Source organism: Hemiscyllium ocellatum, chromosome 43, assembly GCF_020745735.1.
Source record: "Hemiscyllium ocellatum isolate sHemOce1 chromosome 43, sHemOce1.pat.X.cur, whole genome shotgun sequence".
In the NCBI taxonomy this organism is placed as follows: Eukaryota; Metazoa; Chordata; class Chondrichthyes; order Orectolobiformes; family Hemiscylliidae; genus Hemiscyllium; species Hemiscyllium ocellatum.
In genome coordinates, this window is record NC_083443.1 from 10,962,446 (window position 1) to 10,979,585 (window position 17,140).

At 44.9% G+C, this 17,140-nt stretch overlaps 1 protein-coding gene across 1 annotated transcript in view; it reads right to left on the reverse strand.

The window, feature by feature from the left end:
• LOC132835101 (uncharacterized) overlaps positions 1–17,140 on the reverse strand; it is a 62,860-nt gene that overhangs the window by 20,870 nt on the left and 24,850 nt on the right. Inside the window, exon 2 of the mRNA XM_060854415.1 lies at positions 502–552. Coding sequence (XP_060710398.1) covers positions 502–552 — 51 coding nt within the window. The remainder of the gene's footprint in view (positions 1–501; positions 553–17,140) is intronic.

Genomic DNA, 17,140 nt, shown 5'->3' on the forward strand with positions numbered 1-17,140 from the left:
TGTGCAGGTGTGAGACACCATGAGAGACACAAAGTGCACAAATCTTTATTCAATTTCCATCACCAGGAAGATAGGAAAACACCCGGGTGGCCTGTGACAGGCAGTGCCCTTCACATCAAAGGGCAATGCTGTGTGATCAAAACAGTGAAGGGGAGGGCAGGGACTAAATCAAAATAGAGTTGGAGAAGGAAATGATGCACTCCACTCCCTGCGGCGCCCACCTCTCCCTAGGTCACCCATTTAAAACAGAGAATGGGCAATTTTGTTTGCTTGGAGTTTTACTGAAAGGTTGATGGAAGCAGAATTCTCAACTATTTTTAAGACGAGGTGAGTAGATCCTTATTAAAAGGGTGAAAGGTCATCAAGGCGCTTGTCTGGAATGTGGATTTAAGGCCCAATCAGCTCAATTGGGATCATATTGAACAACAGAGCAGGCTTGAGGGGTAGAATGACCAACTGTAAGGTCAATGGCAAGGCAGACATCAGAAATTCAGGACATACCTTTGAGATGTTGCTGGAACGACTGGCAGAATGGCCCAGAGTCTTTTCATTCTGTAAAGGAAAGAAACAATGGTGTTATTTCTCCTCTTTAAGATGTTGCTGAGTCAAAGGTTCGCTGATGGAAACTGTGCCCTTCAAAGCCAGCTTCAGAGCTGACACACATCTGGAAAACCAAGCGAGAAACAAACAAAACCTGCATTTATGCAGCACCTACTACATGTCCCAAAGCTCGTCTTTTGGTCGCCATTCCTCCACATCTTGTGTACACAGCAATCTTCTTTTATTTTCAAGGTGATAACAATCCAAGCAATTGGATTCAGTGATCTGGCATGAAGGATAAATATTGGCTGGAACTTCAAGGAGACCTTCTCTTCCCATTCAAGGAAAAATAGCACCACAGGATTCTTTCCTGCTACCTCAAACTCCAGGGAGGCAGTGGCCTAGTAGTATTCTTGCTGGACTGTTAATCCAGACACTCAGCTAATTGTCTGGGGTATCTGGGTTCAAATCCCACAATGGCAGATGGTGAAAATTAAATTCATTTTTTTAAAACTCTGGAATTAAGAGTCTAATGATGACCGTGAAGCCATTGTCAATTGTCAGGAAAAGCCTATCTCTTTCAGGGAAGGAAACTGCCATCCTTAGCTGGTCTGGCCTACAAACATGTAAACTCACATACCAACAGATTCAAAACTAGCTTCTTCCCCACTGTTATTACATTTGAGCAACGCTTAGATTCCCAACAGTGTGGAAAACAGGCCATTAGGCCCAACAAGTCCACACTAAGCCTCCAAAGAGCATCCTGTGCAGACCTATCCTCCTACTTTATAACCTTACATTACCCACAGCTAACCTGCACATGTTTGGGCTATGGAAGGAAACCAGAGCACCCAGCAGAAACCCACACAGACACAGGGAGAACGTCCAAACTCCATACAGACACCCAAGGGTAGAATCGAGCCACTTTGAGCCATCGTGCCTACTTTCTGAATGGCCCTCTCAAATCTTAAGTATAATGTTTATCTTGCTCTCCATGCCCTTTCTCTGCACTGTGACACTGTATTCATCACTCTGTTCTTTTAACCTACTGCATTTCTGGTCTGCCTGTACTGCACACAAAACAAAACTTTTCACTGTAAATAGGTACATGTGACAATAAATCAAATCATGTGACTCCAGACCAAAAGCAACATGGTTGACTCTTAACTACCCTCTATGGATGGGCAAGAAATTCTGGTCTAGCCAGTGACACTCACATCCTGCGAATGAATGAATTAAAAACAAAACGTGACAGGGAAATGCTACTTCCACTTTAGCAAACTTAATTTTGTTCAGCTCTCAAATTCAGGGACTTGAACTCACAACCTTCTAAAGGCGGCTGCCCACTGAGCTGATCAATTGGTCACCTGGGTTTGGATTCACTGCAGGTTAGAAAAATGAGAACGGATCTCACTGAAATGTACAAACTTCAGACAGACAGGGATGAACAGACTGGATCCAGGAATGATGTCTACTTTGGCCAGGGATGTCCAGTACAAAGGTTCCTACTCCTACTTTTGAATCAATGTGGGAAAAGGCCACTTGGTCCATCAAGAGCGCACTGACCCTCCCACGCAGATCCAGCCCCCAACCTTATCCTTGTAACCCTGCATTTCCCATGGGCATTCCACCTAGCCTGTACACCCCTGGACAGTTAAGCACGGCCAATCCACTTAGCCTGCACATCTTTGAACTCATCTCTCAAGATTTTTACTTCCATCACCCTCGCCGTGTGTAATGGGCAACCAGTGATGTGTTTCACTCTGGGGTATAATGTTGAGGTTGGGGCCTAGGGATCTCATTTACCAAGGCCAGCATTGTCCTCGTTGCCAGCCTTTGTTTAGCAGAAGCAGCCATGTACCTGGCAACTCCCTGTAGAATAACTCTCAGGAGGCTAAATGAGGCAGGTAACTGTTTACCCAATTTTCAACATGGCTGCCTTTGGAGTTTAAAGAGAAATGGAGACCTTGCAAAATCTTATTCATTCCCTGAGGCACTTGTTCTGTGGCAAGATCACTGTACTCAATACCTAGCCTTCACACACTCTTTAGTGGTCACCCTGCATTTCCCATGGCTAATCCACCTAACCTGCACACTATGAGATAATTTCCCTTTACCAATCCAACTAACCTTCACATTTTGGATCGTGGGAGGAAACCCACGCAGACACAGGGAGATGTGCAAACTCCATACAGGCAGTCGCCCAAGGCTGGAATCGAACCTGGATCCCTGGCGCCATGAGGCAGCAATGCTAACCACAGAGTCACCATTCCACCCTTCTAGATCATCTGGTTTTTCTAGATTTCTAACCAGAGCCCTACGCGACAGAGGATCGTGAAACATGAATCTATTCTGGTGGAGAAAAACTCAAAGGATACTGAGCTTCAGCTGTCGGTGAAATAGGATAAAGCAGAGTCTGGTCCCAGATTGGGTCCCAGCAGCCGAGCAGACCTCCCTCATTCATTGGCTGCTGAAAACCACATGATTGGCTACCCAGCAGATTACAAAGGGCAGCTGGCCAATGCAATGCGAGTAAACAGGGCGTGAGAATGGTTATCCATTGAGGGCATCCTACTTCGTTTCCTCTGGGTATCCAAGAGGAACCTCTAAGCGATGGGATTCAAAATTATTTGGTCCATCTACAACAACTATTCATATTTATGCTGCACCTGTAAGACACAAAACAATCCAAGCCAGGATCTTATCAGATTAATTAATGCCGAGCTAAAGGCAGAACTCTTGGCTGGAGAAGTGTTGCCCAAATTTAATGGTGGTGGTTCCACTGACCAGACAAATCCCATAGCAGCCATTTCCAGGGGCTCTGAGTTAGGTTTATCAGGCCGTGAGCTGTCTGTCACCAGGCCTTGAAAAGGTGAATGGTCTATCTCCAAGCAGCAGGAGGTGCTGCAGGTGACAACCGAGCCAGGCGTGGGGAGACAGGCACAGAGAGCAGCCTCACTGCAGCGGGGAGATCAACCAGGTAAGTGCTGGTGGACCAGACAGGGTTAGTGTGAAAGGCTAGTGAGAACTCTTGAAGCAGGGGGAAGATGGCATTTGCTGCCAGAGTGACATCAGTGGGCACCCAAGGCCCGGCCCCCAAACACCACAGGGCAATGCCAGCATGTCCCTGCACACATGGAGTGGAGCAGGCCTTGACTGGTAAAGGCGCAGCAGAGGTGGCAAAGAAATACAAGCCTTAAGTTGGTCATCTCGATCAGAAGACTCTGATTTGGTGGCAGGGAGAGGTTAATAAATGCCAACCCACAAATCAGGAGTGAGAGTAGGCCACTTGTTCTGCCATTCAACAAGATCATGGCTAGATCAACTGTAGCCTCAACTCTACTTTCCCTTTGACTCCATTGGCCAAGAGCTGCCTTAAACATATTCCAAGATTCTATCCCCCAGGAAAAAGTATTCTACAGACTCACGATCTTCTGGCGGAAAATATTTCTCCCTAACCTCCATCGAAAATGAGAGATTGTGTCCTTGTGTTCCAGTCTCGGCCCCTAATGCCAAACATAACTTCAGCATCCGTCTGACTAAGTCCCTGAGGATCTCATCTGTTTCAACACCTTTCGACTGGATCTCTACCACACCTCTTTCCACCCGGCCACATACCTCCCCTGTTTCCGGGACTCTTCTAAAAGGGACATTAATCAACTTTCAAGAATTCTAATTGTTGGGGAACAGAGATCATAAGGTTTCGGGAGGTCATTGCATTGTCACCAACAGTGGGGCAAATAGAGAGGACTTGAACAAAGTTCCAAACAAGACTCTAAGTAGGACCAGTTTATGTTGCACAAATCTGAGTGGACATATTCTGGGTGGTCTGACAGATATAGAAGCAGAATTAGGCCATTTGGCCCATCAACATCATTCAAACACGGTTGAACTGTTTCCCAACCCTATCTCCTGCCTTCTCCCTTTGATCTCCTTACTAATAAGAAGATACTTGTTTGGTAATGCCCTTGCATTCACCTCATCAGCATCAGAGAAGCTAAGAATCAAATGCCATCACTCTCAGTTTTAAGCCAAGGGATTTTGAGAACTAGAAGGTTTCCTGTTATCAGGGAAAGCAAATTCAAGGGTTACTCTCAGCAATACCCGAATGAGCCATCTGCTATCTCTGCAGACTCCTGGACCTACATCTACAATCCTGTCCACCAGGCACAAGTCAGGAATGTGATAGAATGCTCCCCACTTGCCTAGATGGGTGCACCTCCAACAACGGTCAAGAAGTTAGACCCTATCCAGGACAAAGCAGCCCACTCAATTGGCACTACATCCACAAATATCCACTCCCTCCACTACTGATGCTCAAAAGTAACAGTGTGGACCATCGAGAAAATGCACTGCAGAAATTCACCAAAGATCCTTAGACAGCACATTCCAACACCACAACAACATCCACCTCAAAGGCAGCATATAGATGGGAACACCGCCAGCTCTCCAAGTTCCTCTACAAGACACTTACCATCCTAACTTGGAAATATATCGCCATTCCTTCACTATTGCTAGGTCAAAGTCCTGAAATTCCCTCCCTAAGGGCAGTGTGGGTCCATCTACAGCACATGTACTGCAGTAGTTCAAGAAAGCAGCTCGCCAACACCTGCTTAAGGGAAACTAAGGACAGGCAATAAATACGAGGGATGCCCATGCCCCATAAATAAATGAAAGGAAATTCTGGGATGGTCGACAACCCAAACTCTAACCTGCTCTTGTTGCTTTTTGTCTGGTATTTTTCATTTCAAATCAGTTAGCACCTTGGTCTACTGTATTTCTCGAGAATGATCACATTCCCTCTTCAGCCAGATACTTTATTCTAATACAATCAGAATATTAAATATTACTTCCTTCCGGACATCTTTATGTTTTCACCTTATCATTTGCAAATCACACTGTCGCTACAAATTACAATTCCATGGCTAGGGCCACTGTTATGTTCAAGCTGAAACTTTGATGTAAAATGCATTGGTTTGTGCATCGAACACTAATTTCCAAGCGTGAAATTTTAAAATTGAATTGTGCAGCAAAAACAATTGGAGGTGGTTCCTAATTGTCTAACGAATCGGGGTGAGAGGAACTCCAGGGCAGCTATTGGGTATTTAATAGCCAATCTCTCAGGAGCATTCAATTCGCTGATGAGTGACTTCACCAGCAGGAAGCACGCTGTAAGGACCTGTAGTCACTTCCATCATGTGAGTGGTTCACGGTACATTAGCTCAGTAAGACAGAAGCTGAACCTGAAATGATGGTCTCAGTATTTTTATTGTTCAAGCATATACAGGGGCAATTGTGTTGGCAAAAGCATTTAACACTAACTGTCATCACCTAACTATAACCACTAACCCTTCCCTGTAATTACTAAACCTAAACCCTCATCTCAACCACTAACCTCTCTCCTTCACCCTCAACCCAAATTCCAAAAATCCCATCCTCAACCATTAACTCCAACCCTCATCCTTAACCATTGATCTCAGACCCTCCCCCCAACCCTAAATTGCATCTTTAACCAGCGACCCATAACCCTCACCATTGACTCTCTATCTCTCCATCTGCCACTCCTCAGCCCATCCAACCAAGAGTGTGTTGTATTTTCAGATCACCTTCTTCACTGCCCACTATGCCCACAACTTTGATGCCATCTGGAATGAGAGAAAATGAATTACAGTAAAATTACAACATCACTGTCCCATTTGTAAAAGGATCTGGTGTGATTGAGGATTGGAGAGAGCCAGTGAGATTGAATGTTAGAGAAATCTAGTGATCTCAAAGACCAGGGAGGTTCTGATAAGATTGAGAGTCAAGGGGATCTAGTGAGATTGAAAATCAGGATGATCTGGTGAGATTGAGGGATAGAGACATCTCGGCGAGATTGAGTGCTGGAGGGATCTCGGTGAGATCAAGGGTGAAAGAGATCTTGGTGAGAGGGATCCTGTGAGTCAGAGATGTACAGCATGGAAACAGACCCTTTGGTCCAACCTGTCCATGCCGACCAGATATCCCAACCCAACCTAGTCCCACCTGCCAGCACCCGGCCCATATCCCTCCAAACCCTCCCTATTCATATACCCATCCAAATGCCTCTTAAATGTTGCAATTGTACCAGCCTCCACCACTTCCTCTGGCAGCTCATTCCATCCCGACACACTCCGATGTCCAGCGATACATGAATTCAACAGCAAAAGGCAGTAACTGCTAACTCTGTCAGTTAGCAATGTGGGTTTCTTTCTCTTTCTCCTGCACTGACCTCACCATTGAAGGGGAAAGAAATCTGGGTGAGATTGAGAGTAGCCAAATGTTGCTGGGTGCCTATGAGACTGTTCTAATGAGACTCCATTTATATAGCACCTCAATGCAAGGCGAACAGTCCGCTGGAGAGTCAAGTGACCACAATCCTGTCTGATGTGCCATTATTTTAAATGAGATATTAAACCAAGGCATCAAGGTGGAAATTATTGACAGAAGAACGGAGATGTTCTCTCAGACATTCTGATCAATATTTATCTCTCAAGCTAAAACTCACTAAAAACAGATTATTCATGCAATGCCTGTTGCGGGACCTCTTTGAGCACAAATAGAATCCAGCATTCCATATGTTTTATATAAACCACAAAATCACTGAATTGGTAACAAAGGACAGGGATTTTGGGACATCATGAGGTCAAAGTAGTTCAGAGAAGATTCACTTGACTCATTCCTGGGATACATGTCATTTCTTATCAAGGGTTTTCAAATTATAAATGCTGAGGGGACACGGGCTGGGTAGACACAGGGAAAATGTGGGAGAGACTTAAAACGAGGAGACGCAACCTAATAATAAAAGGTTGGCCCTTTGAGAGAGAGAGAGAGATGAGGAGTTTTTTTTTAATCTCAGAGCTGTTAAAAATGGAACTGCTAAAAAACAATGGAGGCTGGGTTTTGTATTTATTCAAGGCTGAGAGAGATAGGTTTCCGATAGGTTTCAGATAGGGAGTCAAGGCTTTCAGACAGAAAAGTGCACCACAAGCAGATCAGCCATGATCTCATCAGTGGTAGAGCTGGTTTGACAGGTCAAATGTCCGAATCTAGCTGCTTTGTTCATAAAAAGACTACTATAGTTGCAAGTCTTTCTTTTGGGATCAGCAGGTGGTGAGTGGGAAACTCAACACTGGTGCATGTGCACAAAAGATCATTTATACGAATTCTGAAATACCTCCATTCAGGCACACTACAGTCGCAAGTTTAGAATTATATTTCACGCTGATCTTCTCCCCGGCCAGGTATCATCTGCTGACAAATACTAACTGCACGGAAATGTACAAAACAGACCATTCAACCCAATGAGTCCACATTGTATTGATACTCTACACAAGCCTTCTCCTCCCACTCTCTCACCTTCTAACATTTCCATCCCCTCTCTCTCGTGTACTGACAATACACTTTTTTAAAGGCTGCGATATTACTGGACAAGTAAAACTGTGGTTCCAAGTGTAACAATCAAAGACTTGAGGCCGACACGACTTGAAAATCACTCTGTCCCAAGATGGAGGAGTTAAGAGTTGAAAGTGCAGTCGTAAACAAAACATTAGGTATTTCCCTTTCACATTGTTGGGGGGTGGAGGTGGGAGGGGAACGGTATAAATCGGGAACAGAACCATTCCAATTGGAATGATCACCCAGGACTTTGGTGAGGGAGAGGCATGGGTGGTTGGATTTGCTGGAAGCATTTAGGAGGAACTGGAGACCTCTGAGGGGAATGGAGAGGAGGGGAGCAGAGTGACCTTTGAACAGGTGAGAGTAGCATTGTATGATTTGCTCAAGGGGACCCCCCTGGAACAGCTCTGATAGATAGCAGTGAATTCGTGTATTGTATATGAATGCTCCCATTTCGTTAAAATGCTCCTTTTTTCTGTTCTTTCGTGGAATGAGGGCATCACTTGCATTTATTGCCAATCCTTAATTGCCCTTGAACAGAGTTACTGCCCTTATTGCAGAGGGCAGTGGACCTGGAGTCACATGTATGCCAGACGGGGTAAGGAAGGCAGATTTCCTTCCTTAAAAAAGGAGATTAGTGGATCAGGTGAACATTTATAACAGATCAACATTACTGAGACTAGTTTTCAATTCCGGAATTGTCAATTGAATTTAAATTTATCTAAATGGTGGTACTCAAATCCATCGTCTTCAGAGCACTAGCCTGGATTATTGACCCAGTGACAATACCACTACACCCCTGCATTTGTAAAACAAAACAAAACAGAAAACATGACAAATATTCAGCGGTCTGATGAAATGGCATTAAATGGAAAGGCTGTCTCAGCATCCATCATTACAGATGCCTCTGGAACTGTAAAGTGCTTCAACCACAATCTTTATTACGATGCATTAGAAATTCCTTGTTACCAACCTCACGGGATTCTGAAAGAGATTGCAGGACATAACTGTGTGCAAGAGCTGTAGCTAGGTTAAGAATATTGCGTTCATTTTAATTTATATTTTTGAACACATTTGATTTTTAGTTGTACCTGCATGGCTCAGAATATTCAATTAAGTGGATAAACGGACACTGCAAGTAGATTATTTTCATTATTTGTTTGTGGTTGTTGCCGGATAGGCTAGCATTTATTGCTCTGAAAAAGTGGTAATGAGCTGCCTCTTGAACTGCAGCAGTCCGTGCCCTGTAAGTTTACCCACAATGCCCTTAGGGAGGGAGTTCCAGGATTTTAACCCAGCAACAGGGAAGGAGCACAATATATTCCCAAGTCAAAAATGGTGAGTGTCTTCGAGGGGAACTTGCAGGGGGTGGTGTTCCCATGTATCTGCTGCCCCTGTCCTTCTAAATGGAAGTGGCCATGGGTTTGGAAAGTGCTGTCTCAGGACCTTTGGTGAATTTCTGGAGTGCATCCTGTAGATTGTACACACTGCTGTTACTGAGGGTCAGGGGAGGGAATGGATGTTTGTGAACATCATGCCAATCAATCTGCTATTCCACGTGGTGTCGAGTTTTCTGTGTGTTGTTGGAGCTGCACCAATCCAGGCAAGTGGGGAATATTCCATCACACTCCTGGTCTGTGTCTTGTAGATGATGGGGACAGGCTTTTTGGGGGGTGGTCAAAATAAGATAAATGGCCGTCCTCGCAAGAGGATTCATGTACAGGAGCAGGGTTACCTTGCTGCGATTGTACAGGGCTTTGGTGAGACTATTAGGTGCAATTTTAGCTTCACTACCTGAGGAAGGATGCTCTGGTTATGGAGGGGAGTGCAACAAAGGTTTACCAAACTGATTCCTGGGATGGCAGGACTGATGTATGAAGAGAGAGTGGATCGGTTAGGACTATATTCACTGGGGTTTAGGAGAATGAGGAGGGATTTCATAGCTATAAAATTCTAACAGGACTCAACAGGGTTAGGATAGAAAGGATGTTCTCAATGACCAGGAAATTTGGAATAATGGGTCATAGTATAAGGACATGAAGTAGGCCATTTAGGACAGAAATGAGGAGAAATATCTTCACCCAAAAAGTCGTGAGCTGTGGAATTCTCCACAGAAAGTGTTTGAGGCCAAAAACATTGAATGCTTTCAAGAAGGAGTTAGATATTGCTCTTACAGCTAAAGGGATCAAAGGGTATGGGGAGAAAGTGAGCTGAAAATGTGTTGCTGGAAAAGCGCAGCAGGTCAGGCAGCATCCAAGGAGCAGGAGATTCGATGTTTCGGACATGAGACCTTCTTCAGGAATGAGGACAGGGTACTGAGTTGGATGATTCAAAAGGACTGAATGGCCCATTCTGGCTCCTATTTTGTGTGTTTCAGTGTATTCCTAACTGCATGCTGCACCAGCACATTGATTCTCAGTGACTTATGAGCAAGGACACTTCAGAATCTCATTTAAGAAACAGTTATACTTTTATATGTGTACAGCCTCACACTTCTCCACATCAAATGCCATCTGCAAGCTTCACACCCAGCCCATTCAGTCCATCCAAGTCCCCGTGAAGACTCCTTGCAACATCTCATTACACACATTCCCACCTCAATGTTTCAGGGCACTCTCTGTCATTGCAAGTCCCACATTTAAGAAATCACGGAATAGTAAAACACAAAACAAAGGCATTGAGTTGATCGAGTGTGGACTTGCTCTTTCAAACTGCACCCATCTCTGTAGGAGACAGAAAAATAGCTCCTGACTGGATTCATTTTAAATTGATTGCTCCCTCATTCTGGTCTCCCTGGCAAAAGGAATCAGGTCTATGATTTTAAGTGCCAGTGTGATTCCAGGTAACAGGTAAGTAAGGTGGATTATTTCAAATTGCACTTCCCTTCAAACTCCCCAGAAAGCAGGACTCAAGGTTCATTGCACCTTTTCCAAATCGACAAATGCAAAAAGCACACATGGTAAATTCACCATGACTAATCATAGCCAATGTCCAACCAATAATTACTTCTCTTATGGAATAATTAGATCAGTATGGAAACAGGCCCTTCAGCCCAACAAGTCCATGCCAACCCTCCGAAGAGTTACCCACCCAAACCCATTTCCCTCCCCTAAACTTACCCCTGACTAATACACCTAACACTATGGGCAATTTAGCATGGCCAATTCACCTGACCTGCACATCTTTGGACTGTGGGAGGAAACTGGAGCAACCCCACACAGACACGGGGAGAATATGCAAACTCCACACAGACAGTCACCAGAGGCTGGAATCGAACCTGGGCCCCTGGCGCTGTGAGGCAGCAGTGCTAATCACTGAGCCACCGTACCACCCCTAATTATTGCTGTTCCCTTTGAAGTCTGATATTCTTGCTTCCTGTTTATAATATATAAAAGAAAAAAAGCTTTGAAAGCACATTTGTTTCATCCAGCAATACTTTGTAAAAAATGCACAAGATTGGACGGTACTCCAGTTGATGTTGAACGAGTGTTACTTCAAGGTTCATCAAAACACCTTTGGTGTTGTACTGTATACTTCCATTTTTACAACCTGTATGAGTTTATAACTGCCTTCTCTGCCTGATCTACCATGTTCAACACTGACTTTCAAAAGGAACTTCATCCTTGTATTTATCATTGCTTAAATTGACAAGACAGGATATAGGTAAGACCATAAGAGCTTATGCTAAAGGAGCAGAATCAGGCCATTTGGCCCATTGGCTTTGCTCTGCCATTCGATTATGGCTGATGTTTCTTAACCCCATGCTCCTTCGCTTTTCCCCATCACCCTTGATAAAGGTTACATGGATAAGAGAAGAAAGACAACAGGGGACCAAGGGAATGCTGGGATAGGAGAATGGTGAGAAACATGGTGAAGGAAGTTCTGAAAAGGGTCACCTAAAAGGCTGATGGTCGACAGCTCAAGTGAAATGCTGACTCAAAAAAAAAAGGATGGATGCAGTGCATGAAGACAACAGCCTGTCCTAATATCAGGAATTGCAGTCTGAGGACCTTCTGAAAACAAAATAGACAATCTCGCTCCATCCACAGTAAACTGCCCATATACAGAAAAACCCACCCAGCCTCCTGATCGCCAGGGTGGCCCTCTCACCTCCAACTCAGAGGTTCATGGGTTGTTCAGAGTTGACAAGACTTATATAGTGGTCTCCTCTACATTGGGGAGATAGGGCATCAACTCATGGAACATCTCTGGGACACACGCACCAAACAAGCCCACTACCTTGTGGCTAACCACTTCAAATCCCCCTCCCACTCCGCCAAGGACATGCAAGTCCTGGGCTTCCTCCACTGCCAAATCCAAGCCACCTGACGCCTGGAGGAAGAATACTCCGTCTTGGGACCTTCCAACCCCATGGCATCAACATCAACTTCACCAATTTCCCCATCTCCCCTCCCTGGATCTCATTCCAGATCCAACCCTCCAACTTGGCACTGCCCTCATTAACTATCCGACCTGTCCATCCTTCCCAGCTATCCGCTCCACACTCCCCTCCGACCTATTACCATCAGCCCCACCTCCATCTACCTATCGCCTTCCCAGCTATCTCTACCCCACCCCCACCCTCCTATTTATCTCTCAGACCCCTTTCCCCACACCACCCCCACATTCCTGATGATGGGCTTATACCCGAAATGTCAACTCTCCTGCTCCTCAGATGCTGCCTAACCTGCTGTGCTTTTCCAGTACCACAATTTTCAACTTATACAATCTGATAACTCACAGCAATGCTAAGGAAGACATTAGGAGACTTTTAGAATTCTGCATTCAATTCTGGTTCACGTTCTATAAGTAGGATGCCATTAAATGTGAAAGGGTGCAGAAAATATTTACAAGGGTGTTACTGGCACTGGAGAGTTTAGGCTATAGGGAGAGGTTGGATAGGCTGGAGCTATTTTGTCTGGAGCTTCGATAAATGATGGGTGACCATATACACGTTAGCACTGCTGCCTCACAGCGCCAGAGACCTGGGTTCAATTCCCGCCTTGGGCAACTGTCTGTGTGGAGTTTGCACATTCTCCCAGTGTCTGTGTGGGTTTCCTCCGGATGCTCCGATTTCCTCCCACAGTCCAAAGATGTGCCGGTTAGGTGAATTGGCCATGCTAAATTGCCCATAGTGTTAGGTGAAGGGGTAAATGTAGGGGAATGGGTCTGGGTGGGTTGCTCTTCGGAGGGTCAGTGTGGACTTGTTGGGCCGAAGGGCCTGTTTCCACACTAAGTAATATAATATAATCTATAAAATCATGAAGGGCATAGACCAGGTGAATTTCCTAGGTCGGTGGGGGGGGGGGGGGGGGGGGAGAGAGAGAGAGTCCAAAAGTAGACAGCATAGGTTTAAGGTGAGAAAGGAAAGACTGAGAAAGGATGTGAGGTGTAACTTATTAATGTAGAGGGTAGTGTGTGTCTGGAATGAGATGCCAGAGGAAGTAGTAGAGATGGTTACATTTACAACATTTAAAAAACATCTGGATGGGTATATGAATAGGAAGGGTTTTGAGGGATATGGGCCAAATGCAGGGACTAGATTAGGTTGGGAAAACTGGGAAAATATGAGGACTGCAGACTGGAGATCAGAGCCAAAAAGTGTGACGCTGGAAAAGCACAGCAGGTCAGGCATAAGCCCTTCAAGTTTAGAAAAAAACCTGGTCAGCATGGACGGAAGAGTCTGTTTCTGTGTTCTGTGACCCTAGCACGTTAGGAATCCATAGCAGCACCGTGCAAAAGAACAGGGAAGTTCACACAGGGTTTCTGCATAACCTTCAGCCCTCACTCAGTGTCGTCACTTAGACACAACATCACATAGCTTCCAGCTCACTAGCCCCAAGTTTTGAAATCACCTTTATTCCTGATGAAGGGCTTTTACCCAAAACGTCGATTTTCCTGCTCCGCAGATGCTGCCTGACCTGCTGTGCTTTTCCAACACTACTCTAATCTTGACTCTGATCTCCAGCATCTGCAGTGCCCTCTTTCATCAAACTTTGAAATTCCCACCCTCAGGTCTCTCCCTCTCTATTCTCCAGAAAGACGCTCTCAGATTTCTCCCTTCAATCAAGCCTCTTCTCAACTTCTCTCATATGGTTCAGCATCAAATTGGATTCAGTCATCATCATCATCCTGAATTGAATTGAATTTATTGTCACATGTACCGAGGCACAGTGAAAAGCTTTGTCTTCTGAACAATGCAGGCAGATCACAGAGTTAGGTAACATCAATAAGTAAATAATAGGCAAACAGCAGCAAAAACAGGCAAATGTTAAGTTTGTGAGTCCATTCAGCATTCTGCCAGAGGAAGTGGTAGAGGTGGGTACACTTACAACATTTAGAAAAACATCTGGATGGGTGCATGAATAAGAAGGGTTTTGAGGGATATAGGCCAAATGCTGGCAAATGTGATGTTTGACTGCTTTGAAAGTGTTGTATAAATGCAAGTTGGTGTTATAACTGCTATTGGTAGAAGCTTGCATTGTTCGAATTCACTGTGATTTTAAAAAAAATTGTCCATAGGATCACGGCATTGCTAGCCATGATTGTCCACCTTTGTTGAGCTGCTTTCATGACCTGCCAGACTCATTGACTTGTAGCTACAGCCCACAATGCTGTCAGGGAGGGGGATTTCAGGATTTTGACCCCGTGACACTGAAGACACGGTGATATATTTCCAAGTCAGGATGGTAAGTGGCATGAGGGGTGTGTGGTGTCCCCATGTACCTGCTGCCCTGGTCCTTCAACAATAACTACATTTCAATGCAGTGCTTCACAGAATGTAAAACGTTCCAGGATTGACTGGGGTCACTGAAGGTGCTATACAAATACAAGTTCTTGCTTTCGGGAGACACACTTGCTCTTAATGAGAAAGTAGTCAGAGTCCTACACACAGAGACAGGCCCTTTGGCCCAAACTGGCCCATACTGACCAAAATGGCCATCCATACTTACCCCATTTTCCCTACTCTTGGCCCATACCCTTATAAACTTTTCCTATCCACGCATTTGTCCAAATTCCTTTTAAATGTTGTTAATGTACCCGGCAACCACTTCCGCTGGCAGCTCATTCCATTTGCGTACCACTCTCTGTGTAAAAAAGTTGCCCCTCAGGTTCCCTTTTATTCTTTCCCCTCTCGCCTTAAACTGACACCCTCTAGTCCTCGATTCCCCAAACCTGGGAAAAAGACTGAGTGCATTCACCCTATCCATGCCTCTCATGATCGTATATACTTCTATAAGGTCCCCCCTCAGTCTCCTACATTCTAAAGGAAAAAGTCTTCGCTTGTCCAACCTCTCCCTATAACTCAGACCATTGCGTCCAGGCAATATCCTTCTAAGTTTCTTCTGCGTTCTTTCCAGTTTAATAAGATCCTTCCCATAGCAAGGTGACCAAAACTGAACAATACTCCAAGTACACAATACTCACCAACATCCTGTATAATGCAACATAACTTCCCAACGTCTATCCTCAGTGCCCTGACTGATGAAGGCCAGTGTGCCAAAAGCCTTATTCACTGTCCTGTCTATCTGTGACTCCACTTTCATTGAACCGTGCACCCGAACTCCAAAGTTCTTCTGTTCCACTGCACTCCTTAAGGTCCTACCATTCACCATGAAACTCCTACCTTGATTTGACTTTCCAGAATGCAAGACCTCACACATATCTATATTAAACTCCATTTGCCATTTCTCGGCCCACTTCCTCAGCTGATCAAGGTCCTGCTGCAATTCCTGATAACCTTCCTCACTGTCCACGATACCGCCTATTTCAGTGTCATCTGCAAACTTACTAATCATGCCTTGTACATTCTCATCCAAATCATTGGTATAGATAACAAACAATGGGCCCAGCACCAACACCTGAGGCACTCCACTAGTCACAGACTTCCAGTCTAACAAGCATCCTTTCACTCTGCTTCCTACCATCAAGCCAGTTGTGTATCCAATTTGCCACTCCACCTGGATTCCATGTGATCTAACCTACCAGAACAGCTTGTCATGGGAGTCCGGAACTAGAGGGCACAGGTTAAGGGTGAGAGGGGAAAGATATAAAAGGGATCTAAGGGACAACTTTTTCACACAGAGGGTGGTACGTGTATGGAATGAGCTGCCAGAGGAGGTGGTGGAGGCTGGTACAATTGTAACATTTAAAAGGCATTTGGATGGGTATATGAATAGGAAGGGTTTGGAGGGATATGGGCCGGGTGCTGGCAGGTGGGACTAGATTGGGTTGGGATATCTGGTCAGCATGGATGGGTTACGACTCTATGTGGAACCTTATCAAAGGCCTTACTGAAGTCCACATGGACTACGTCTACCGCCCTGCCCTCATCAATGTCTCTGGTCACTTCTAAAAAATTTGTGAGGCATGATCTCCCACACACAAAGCCGTGCTGATTATTCCTAATCACACTGTGTCTTTCCAAATGGATGTATATCTTACCTCTTAAAATCTTCCCAAGTAACTTTCCGACCACAGACGTTGGGTTTACTGGTCTATAGTTTCCGGGACTCTTCTAAAGGTCTACTGGTACATTTGCTACCCTCCAGTCTTCCGGGATCTCACCTGTGGTTAACGACGATGCAAAAATAAGACCCAGGGTCCCACAATTTCTTCTATAGCCTCTTGTAGTGTTCTTGGATTTATCTGGTCAGGACTAGGAGATTTATCCACCTTCATATACTCTAACATCCCCAACACCTCATCTACTGGGATATGGACTGTCCCCAAGACATCACCACTAACTTCATTGTTATCAAAGCCTTACACACTTCAATAAGGGGTTATATGAGCAGATATATGTAGACTGTACCACTTTCTCTAACCGTGTACAAACTGGGTAGCTCATCATACCAGGAAAAGACAGTGGATTGCCTACTAATTGGCAGCTCTCTTTGTGCCACGGTATAGCCCATACTCCGGGCTTTGACACAAAAGCAGCCCGTAACACTCATCGTGTTAACGTGAGCATTGCAGTTCTCTCTTTTGGCAATGAATCTGGAACAAGTCACAAAGGAAATCATCTATGCGACAGTTGCTAGGAAACCATGAATCTCAGGAGCATGTATGAGTGATCACTGCACAGCACAAAGCTGCTGACAGCTTTATCAGTTTACCTTTACACTCACCTTTCGAACCAAAAAATGAATCACAAGACCAGAGAGTTTCCAGCAATACAAAC